The 10,493-nt window shown below is 39.2% G+C and overlaps 1 protein-coding gene across 1 annotated transcript; it reads left to right on the plus strand.

Annotated features, from left to right (window-relative positions):
- Positions 1-2,453: 2,453 nt before the first annotated feature.
- Positions 2,454-9,870, plus strand: SSMEM1 (serine rich single-pass membrane protein 1). The gene is made up of 3 exons (XM_052639246.1): positions 2,454-2,636; positions 6,938-6,992; positions 9,383-9,870. Exons 1-3 carry the CDS (start codon positions 2,454-2,456, stop codon positions 9,868-9,870), a joined length of 726 nt encoding a protein of 241 aa, XP_052495206.1.
- The last annotated feature ends 623 nt before the right edge of the window (positions 9,871-10,493 follow it).

The following is a 10,493-nucleotide window of genomic DNA, read 5'->3' on the forward strand; positions in this document are numbered from 1 at the left end:
GCGGGGGAAAGGAGGCTAGGAGCGTTACCAGGGAAACAGCCTCCGCATCTGTGGCTCCCACTTTGCTGCGGGGAGAAAGCTGAGCAGCAAAAATTCAGACCAGGTTCTGAACCCACAGTTAAAAAGTAATAACTATAACAAGCTGATTTTCTATATATTAATATCATTTAGCTTCCTTTGGGCGTTTATGGACTCATATTTTTGAGCAGATTTTATTAAGCAATGTGGGTAATTGTAGGATGCAGAGTACTTGGTAATGTGTCCAGACACCGTCAGCAATGAGAAAGCATTTTTCACACCTCTGTGTTAAAAAAAATCATGTGTCCTGACCCCATGTAAAATTTTAAATATCCCTGTAATGAGGTTGCAGTAGTAACAAGAAAAACCAAATTGTGTTTTGTTAAAGTTGTTAGTGGTTTTGAGGTTTTAAAAAGAAACAGTCTTTACTTTTCATGCATATTCTTTGGAAGAACTTCTAGTCCTGAGGAAAAGGTTCATCAGGGAGTTCAGTTTGCTTTTATTTAACAAATACAATGTGCCGCTGAACCACACGCGGGATAATGTGAAAGTAAAACTTTCCCTGGTTTCTGCCTGGAGTAGCTCAGAGAGGGGATTGGGGTGGAATGGGGAGGCGGGAAGGTGCACTAGAAAGATAGGTGAGGTGCAGTGCAGTGAGCCCCAAGGAAGCGTGGCGGGCCCAGCCAGAGTTCCCCGCGAGCTTCCTGGAGGAGGGGACGCGGGCCTGAAACAGTCAAGGTCCAGGATGCACAAGGTCTGGAGACTTGCTTGTGGGGATGCAGAGAAGCGTGCCTCTAATAAAAACATCACACTGTGTCCTGATAAGCTAGTGGATTGTCACAGCACGTCTCAATGGCCAGAAACTCTCCTAAAATGCTTCTAAGGTCCAACAGAAGAAAATGAAGTTTTCTTGTGGTATTGCATGTTAATGAAAATCGGCAGGTATGCTATGCTCGTGAAGATCTAACCAATTTTTTTAAAGTGGAGTTTTTATAATTTTTAGATTGCCTTAGCAGCAACCGTGGTTTGCTCTAGTTTTAGATTTAGGGATGAACTAACTTGAAAATTGTTCAAATGTTCAAAATTAGAATGGAGAAGGAAATGGTAACCCACTCCAGTATTCTTGCCCAGAGAATCCCATGGACAGAGGAGCCTGGTGGGCTATAGTCCATGGGATCGCGAAGAAGAGTCGGACACAACTGAAAAACTAACACACTCACAAAATTGGAATACCAGTTTCCTCCCCAACACATGTCTGAAAGAAACTGTACATGTTTGATGTAACTCACAACAGACACATCTGTTTTCCCTCTTAATGTAATCTGTGAATTACTGTGCATTTATTCAAGGCTTAGAAAGGAACACTGCTGCTAAGTCACTTCAGTCGTGTCCGACTCTGTGTGACCCCATAGACAGCAGCCCAACAGGCTCCCCTGTCCCTGGGATTCTCTAGGCAAGAACACTGGAATGGGTTGCCATTTCCTTCTCCAATGCATGAAAGTGAAAAGTGAAAGTGAAGTCGCTCAGTCGTGTCCGACCCTCAGCGACCCCATGGACTGCAGCCTTCCAGGCTCCTCCATCCATGGGATTTTCCAGGCAAGAGTACTGGAGTGGGTGCCATCGCCTTCTCCAGAAACGAACACTACTACTACCTAATTTAGATACATTGTTGGCATTATGTATGAGTTTTCCAGGGTTGCCATAGGAAAATACCACAGACTGCATAGCTTAAACAGTAGGAATCAATTCTTTTCACAGTTGTAGAGGTTGGAAATCTAAGACCAAGGTGCTAGCAGGATTGATTTCTCCTGAGCCTGTGTCCTTTGGCTTGCAGATGGCTCTCTTCTGTGTCCACATAGCCTTTTCTTTTTTTCCCCTGTGCTTGCACATTCTTGATGTCTCTTCCTTTTCTCATAAGAACACCGGTCATTTTGGACTAGGTCCCCATCCTTATGACTTCATTTAACCGTATTATCTCTTTTCAGGCTCTATCTACAATTATAGTCAAATCGGGGCTTGAGGTTTCAACATAGGCTTTTTGGGGGCCGCAGTTCAGTCTACAACACATTAGAACTATGTATGTTAAATTACAATGGCATGATATATATCACAGAGACTGAAAAATGAAACTCGAAACTTAGAGACTTAGATTTACGTGAAGAAAATACCACGTATACAAGTTTCAAGACACACAAAGCGGTTAAGGCAGAACACACCATATTGAGGTATGGGGAATTACCTTAAATTTTCACAGATGTGACTTACACAAACCTTCCAAAAATTTAGCAATACAAGAAACGTTTGTCAGTTCCTGTCACAATTAATGAAGTATATATGTCATAATAGGTTGCCAAGGAAGTTGTCATACACCTCAAGTACTTCCTAGTCATCTTTATCCCTATGAGCATGTTTTGTTTTCAAAGCAAGAAGTCATCATGGGAGATCTTTTTTCTTTATTTTGGGAGGTGGATCCTCCCGCCATTCCCATAAGTTTTACCATTCCAAATCAAGACTATGAATGCCGGAAGGATGACTCTTGTGGGGTAATAGGGAACTTCCTGCTTTGGTATTTTGTCATTATACTGGTCCTGATGTTCTTCTCTCGGGCTTCTGTCTGGGTAGGATATGATTTTTCATTTTAAATAATATATATTTAAATAAATTTACTGTATACTAGGGAATTTCCATAAAATAAATTTTACAGTGGTGAAACTAGTTTTTACAAGTTTGTTTTCTAGTTTTGAAAATAATGCAGTATCATTCTAGAGGATCCAAAAATATAGAAAAGGATGAAGAAAATTTATCTACTGTTTCTTATTTCCTAGAGATAACCACTGTTAACATTTTGGAGTGTGTTCTTCTAGTTCTTTTTTTTTGTATCATAGTATATCTCTCTTCATCTCTATTTTTTATCTTAGATGGTTTGCATTATGTTGTATAGATTTTCATATCTTGCTTTTATAAACTTAACATTATGTTGTAATACTTCATCAAATTATTTTCACACAGAAGAAGCACTCTTAATAACTGAATAATTTTGTCTTATGGTTGCACCATAGCAAATCTGCAATTTTGAGACATTTAGATTGTTCTCTGTTGCGAAGTTCTCCACATGCTAAGTAAGATGGGATAAAACTTCCCTGCTGGTTAATGACCTCCAAATTCCCTTTGTTACCATGTAATTCTAATCAAAGATTCCAAAGTTGTCATATTTATAGGATACATGTTGTGGGAATGAGGCAGTACATTATCCATACAGAATAAGATCCAGAACTAAACTAAACAGAGCTAAAGTCGCCCCTCTGGACCACTACTAGGAGAAGAAAATGCCATCTTGGCCTTCTGTGTGGCTCAGATGGTAACGAATCTTCCTACAATGCAGGAGACCTGGTTTTGATCCCCAGGTTGGGAAGATTGCCTGGAGATGGAAATGGCAACCTACTCCAGTACTCTTGCCTGGAAAATCCCATGGATGGAGGAGCCTGGTAGGCTACAGTTCATGGGGTTGCAAAGAGTTGGACACAACTGAGTGACTTATACTTTCTTTCTTTCTTGCTTGCTTGCTTTCTTTCTTTCACCCGCTCCAGTATTCTTACCTGAAGAATTCCATGGACAGAGGAGCCTGGCAGGCTATTGTCCATGGTGTCACAGAGAGCTGGACGTGACTGAACAACTTTCACACACACACAGGAGTGAGATAGTCCACTTAATCAGAGCTCTGATGCTCCCATATATTATGAGTAACCGAGGTCTTAAAAGTCACTGATATGGAATCCTTGCTGGCTATTATTACCAGGCTGATGATTAATAAACCCACTACCATTTAGCCTTACAGCCAGAGCACTGGTCTGGAAATGGTCAGCTAGACTGAGTGCTATATCAGCTCTAGATGGATGGAGAGGAGGAGGCATATTTTGTCTGTGCCAGCTAGATTCCATTATAATAATCAAAGACTATTCTCCACCTCCTCCCCGTGAAAAGAAGTTTTATCTACAGTCTATATGCTTAAGGTAGATATTTTGCCAAAAGAATATTCAGAATACTGGTAACTTATACAGGTCTTAGACTCCCTAACTAACTACACTGAATTTGTCTAGACTGACAAGAAAAGCTACTTTAGAAAATTAATAAAAAATTGAAAATGACTCTTGACAGTTTCATCATGAAGACCATTTGAGAGGTCTAAGCTATTTCTCTGCTCCCATACTTGCACCAGCTTTTCGGAGTCATAGAGCAGTGAGCTTCAAGGACCTCAAAAGAGCATATGGTCCAACCTCCTCTTTGTAGGCAAGGAAGATATCAGTATCCTTCCTTTGTTTGTTTGTTGTTGTTGTTTTTTTTCCATCGATAACGCCCAAAGAGATTAAGTGACTTGTCCAATGTCATGAGTGGTTATGACAGAATAGACCCAGGTTTCCTGCCATATCATTTGTTTGTTTCATGGGATAGTTGAAATGTTGAATTATATCTATTCAGTGCTGATTAAAGTCCATGGGGTCGAAAAGAGTCGGATATGATTGAGCGATTGAACTGAACTGAAGTGCTGATTAAAACCTTAATTATCTTAGAGGTTTTGTCTTTCTCTTTATACCCTTATGGCAGCTATAATCCATTCAACTGCTTCTTTTAAAGGGTCCCAGATTTGAAATCTGAGAACCACATGCGAGCTAGTCAAAAAGGATGAAATTTTTCCTTCACTTTGAACTTAATTTTCTCTGCTAAATTATGAACCTTTATTTACAAACCTTGAAGTAATGGTAAAATCATGATGGAAATGTGGTGATAATTATCCTCCAACATAAAGCACACTGATCTCCTCTGGATTTGCCACTTTTTAAGACACAGGGACGGGGGACCCTGGTGGGCTGCCGTCTATAGGGTCGTACAGTCGGACATGACTGAAGCGACTTAGCAGCAGCAAGACACATTTACCCTTTTGCTTCATAGACGATATATGCTATATTTAGTTTATATGTTTAGTGTTTATTCAGACAGTGCTGGTATTTTTCCAAACAGTCCCAGTCCCAGTCCAAGCTCCTCTTTTTGCATATGTGGAAGTGGAGCTTAGAAGGGGTTAAGTGGCTTGGTAAAATCCCAGTGATAGAAAGGCAGAGCCATAGCCCAGAGCTCCCCACCGTCCTACCCTCCCCTTTGGGGCAGGCACTTCTGCTGTTTTCACTCAACTGAGTCACACCCAGAGACATTTAATAAAATACTTTTGGTAACCATAGTTCATATGATTCCACTTAGCTTGATGTAAAATCTTTCTTTTGATTTTGTGATTGTATTTTGATTTGACATCAACTCCAATATGGAAGCTTTCCATGAAAAGAATATAAACCTAACTTTTAAAAGTTCATAAACTTCTAATATCTTCATAATCATCTCTAAATATTTTACATTTAAAATAAGCCCACCCAAAAACATTCTTCAAAAGGTATCCTTAAAGAGGATTCCACTCAAAATTCTCAGAAAATTATTTCAGTAACTCAAAAAACAAAGAGGTACCTCATTAGAGAAACTTACCAAACTTTGTGAAGATGGAGTATTAAGAAAAGAATGGGCCAAAGATCTCAGACTGCAGTTATAAATACCCAAGTATGGTACTTTTCAATCCAAAGGTAGTTTGGCTTTCTACATAAATTCATTTTTCCCCTAACTGTAGACAGTTTGAAGGATTAGATGGAAAAAAAAATCAGTTTCAACTCTCAAAGCCACTATTGCTAACTCTTGTGTACATTCCTTAGTATTTCTTCTTTTCATCTTTTTAGCTAAGTTGTGATCATACTGCATATACAAATTTGCATCTTGATTTTAGATTAATATTATAACATTTATTTCTTCATGTTATGACATAGCCTTATTATAATAATTTTTATAACTATATATGATATGATTATATCATAATTTAACTATTTCTACTTTTGAATTTTGTATTTATATTATCCTAATTACATTGGGAGAATATGTCTATACACTAAACATTCTTTTGGAGTTTATTTCTCAGTGATAGATTCCCAGAATTATTATGTGCCAAAAGTGTTATGAGTATTTCTAAAGTACTTGATATATTCCGAAAGAGTTGCTTTGTGTGTGTATTTTTTGGCAAAACAATTTTTAGCATCAAAAAGTGGAATATTGATCTGAAAAACGGGACAAATATATTTATGGAGTATTGGGGCAGAATATTTGAAATTGGAATTATTCAAAGAAATCAATTTCTTCTGGTTGCCATTTTCACAAGTAATATATTATGCTTGCATTTTGGAGGAATGTTTCTGAAGGATTTAGGAGATAGTAAGCCTATAAATTCATATAAAGATCTTAAAGAATTATCATAATGTGACCTGATAAAATGTCCTTTAAAAAGTAATTTAAAACTAATCCTAGTACCATCATTTTTTTAAGATTGTGTTTTGTGTTAGTTGCTCAGTCATGTCTGACTGTTTGCAACCCCATAGACTGTAGCCTTCCAGGCTCCTCTGTCCATGGAATTCTCTAGATGAGAATACTGGAGTGGGTAGCCATTCCCTTCTCCAGGAGATCTTCCCAACCCAGCGACTGAACCCAAGTCTCCCACATTGCAGGCAGATTCTTTACTGTCTGAGTCCTTTTAAAATGACGTTTAAACAGTATTTCTCTATAATGTCAGTGAGTTCAGGAAAGCTTTATAACTTATAGGTTGTCATTGGTCTTATTTTCTCAATCTTTTTTCCATTTTGCTGTTCAAAACATTTTGGTAGATCATGCTGTCAAAGCATGGTGTTCTTAATGGGCTGCGGAAGTAGGATCACTATAATAGGAACTCAATAAGTTTTTATTGGACCGCATTGACTGCTTAAAATTAGACTGTCAAAGTAAAAATGAGTGAAAAACAACCAACTGAGATCACTATTACTAATCTGTATTTCTGAAATAGATGTCTGAGAAGAAAAAGGATGAAGACAATGGGACAAGTACTTCACCAAGTAAAGGTAAGAGCCAGTACTTATTTGATGTTGGACTATGATGAAAAAAATACATGTGTTGGGTGTGGAAAGCAGACAACAGAGATAAACAGTCAAGAGCATTATAGAGCCTCCCCAGACCTCTGGTGGCCCATGAATGAGCACTTTGCTTTGGTGCAGAAGGACAGCTTAGCTACTTCAGCAGAGCTGCTAGAGGCTATACATTACTGGTAGGTAGAGCTCAAGCTGTCTTTTCATTTCTCAGCATTCTCCCATCACACAGCTTGCCTTTCACACATAATTATTGCTAGTGTTTCTGGAAGACTATGAGCTATACATGACATCTTTTTGAATAACTTATAAGCAGTGGTGGAGAAGGAAATGGCAACCCACTCTAGTACTCTTGCCTGGAAAATCCCATGGACAGAGGAGCCTGGTAGGCTACAGTCCATGGGGTCGCAAAGAGTCAGGCATGACTGAGCGACTTCACTTCACTCACTTCATACTTTCTCACTGGAGAAGGAAATGGCAACCCACTCCAGTGTTCTTGCCTGGAGAATCCCATGGACAGAGGAGCCTGGCAGGCCACAGTCTGTGGGGCCGAAGAGAGTCAGACACAACTGGAGTGACTAAGCACGCACAAGCAGTGGTGTGCTGATAAGTCTTTAACAACTGGCTCTCCAAAAATGTGTGTGGTATATATCATTCAAAATTTTACTACTATAAAGTATGTATATCAGATAATTTACAAATAATAAAATATATAATATACTTTATGGTAAATTCCATATAGACCACTGATTCTCACAGAGTACTTCTTTGATTTTGGCCACTTTCAGCCTTAGCCAACCTATAGTTACAAATAGATAAATGGGTTTAGTTCCAATATGACTAAGGAATAGGACAAAAGAAACAGAAAGAGGTATGTTGGAACTTAACTTGGTTGTTAATGATGTGAGTGACTTCTTTGCTGAGCTAGATAATAGTTTTAGAATACTCTGGAAGAATATTTCCTCATTTTTGGATGCTGTTCACATTATAGCAGCTGCAGGCATGATACCTTTAAATGTTATCTGCATCAGTAACATATTCTCCACTACTTTGCATTGTGTGCCAAGTTGCTTCAGTCGTGTCTGACTCTTTGTGACCCCATGGACTGTAGCCCACCAGGCTCCTCTATCCATTGGATTCTCCAGGCAAGAGTACCAGAGTGGGTTGCCATTTCCTCCTCCACGGGATCTTCCCAACCCAGGGATTGAACCTAGGTCTCTTAAATCGCCTGCATTGGTAGGCAGGTTCTTTACCACTAGTGCCACCTGGGAAGCCTGTCTAGATGATCTACAGACCCTGTCTAGACAAATCTACGTAAATGAAGACCTGATTCTTAGTGCTTGTTGATTTTTATCCCATCAAAACTACTTTCAGGTTACCAACATAATGTCTGGAGAAGGAAATGGCAACCCACTCCAGTATTCTTGCCTGGAGAATCCCAGGGATGGGGGAGCCCGGTGGGCTGCCGTCTATGGGGTTGCACAGAGTTGGACACGACTGAAGTGACTTAGCAGCAGCAGCAGCAGCAGCAGCAACATAATGTCACTGAACATGGGAGTTAGGAAGAGATGTATACCAGCACATCATTACATAGTATTTTTAATATCCAGAAAGAACAGACATAAATAGTAGCTTCAAGAGCAAACCTCATAATGAAGTGTAGTAAAATAATTAAGGAAGTGATGAGTTTTGAGTATTTATTATATTTATTTGTAGCAAATTGATTTAGTGGTAAGCATGTATAATTTAATTTTTACTAATGGCTACATTTAACAGCCATCTCGCAAAGTTCTAGAAAGTTTATCGTTTCTTGTGAGCTGGCTGGTATAAGCCAAGTCCAGTACACCAGTGTACACAGAGAAAATCCTTTTTCATTTTCTGCTACCCAAATCACATTCATATACACACTTCAATCTGTCCAGTGGCTAGGACTCTGATCTTTCAATATGAGGGTCCTCGGTTTGATCCCTGGTTGGGGAACTAGATCCCACCTGCCACAACTAAGACCCTGTGCAGCCAAATAAGTAAATTAAAAAAAAAAAAAAAAAAAAACCATCAAGGCAAAAGCTAAAAGGGTCCTCCTCAGAAAGGTTTGGAGACCTTTCCGTTGATATATATTTCAAGGGTCCATGAAACTTCAAAGGTAATATGTCAAGCATCTGTTTGATCCTTTTGGTTTTTAGGAGTTTGGGTATGGCACTGGAAAATGAAGTCAGCTGCCAACACTTGCAAATGAGTGGGGAAAAGTGGTGGCTTGGCAAATGGCAGCAAAGAGTGAGCCACACCATAGGCTTCCTTTTTAGGTAAGATGAGGTTATAGTAACCAAAAATGTGCCTAACTTGTTGATTTCTTTCATTGTTGTTAGAAAGCAAAGATATTTCCAATAAGCGGCGAGGCAAAGAGGGTGCCTGGGATTCTTTGCAAGTGATGAAAAAACCAAAGCAGAGCCAACTTACCCCTGTAACTGACTCAGAAGTGGCTTTGGTCAATGCCTGTCTTGAACAAAGACGAGCAAGGCGCTATTCTGAATTCAATCAAGTGAATCGGACCCAACATGACAGTGATACAACTGAGTGTGACAGTGAAGAATCTAACTCTGGAGCCTCCTCATGGAAGGAGAGTGAAAGTGAACCCCACCCATCACCAGCCAGTATTAAGAAGAGAAAAACAACTCAGAGGCAAAGGAATATGGGAGGTTACCAAATCAGGGAAAGGCCCTGCCTCCACTGCAAAGCCATGAGAACCAATGAATGGCTAACTCGCCATTTCCTTCAGAATGCTTCAGTAACAAGCTCAATGAAGGGAGATAAAAATTTTGGACCTGATATTAAGACAAAATTCAGTAAATTTTGAATTTTATCAAGTCCTTACCTCACTTGAAGCCAAATGAAAGAGATGAATAAAACATGAAAAGTCACCAGAGGTCTAGATGAGGAGGCTTTTACAATAAAGTCTCTCTACTAACAACAAAAACATGCTTGGAACCCAAGAGGTAAAACTTCAGATAATTCTTTGTCCAAAAACAGGCCAGTGAATTTGTTTATGGCACCACTGAAGCATCAGAGATCTGTATCCACTATGATTTTTTTTATGCAAAAGAGCACAAGACAGATATTTTATGCCTTGAGTGTATGTATTTTGTTAATGTCTGTAATACAAATAAGGAAGGTCTTTGAAAATATATTTATGTTTAGAAACCACTTAAATTTATTCATATGTTTTGATTATCCAGTTGACTGAATGAATTAGGGAATGTTGGTTGGAATAGAATTGGCCCCAATTCCCCAGATCCATATTTACAGGTGAGTCTACCTGAGTTGTATATTTTTTTGGCTGCGCAGCTTGTAGATCTTAGTTCCCCAACTGGGGATTGGACCTGGGCCCTCAGCAGTGAGAGCATGGCATCCTAACCATGGAGTCCTAACCACTGGACCACCAGGGAATTCCCTACAGGAGCTGTATTGTTGCATATGTGT

The sequence above is a fragment of the Budorcas taxicolor genome, chromosome 4 (genome assembly GCF_023091745.1).
Source record: "Budorcas taxicolor isolate Tak-1 chromosome 4, Takin1.1, whole genome shotgun sequence".
Lineage (NCBI taxonomy): Eukaryota > Metazoa > Chordata > Mammalia > Artiodactyla > Bovidae > Budorcas > Budorcas taxicolor.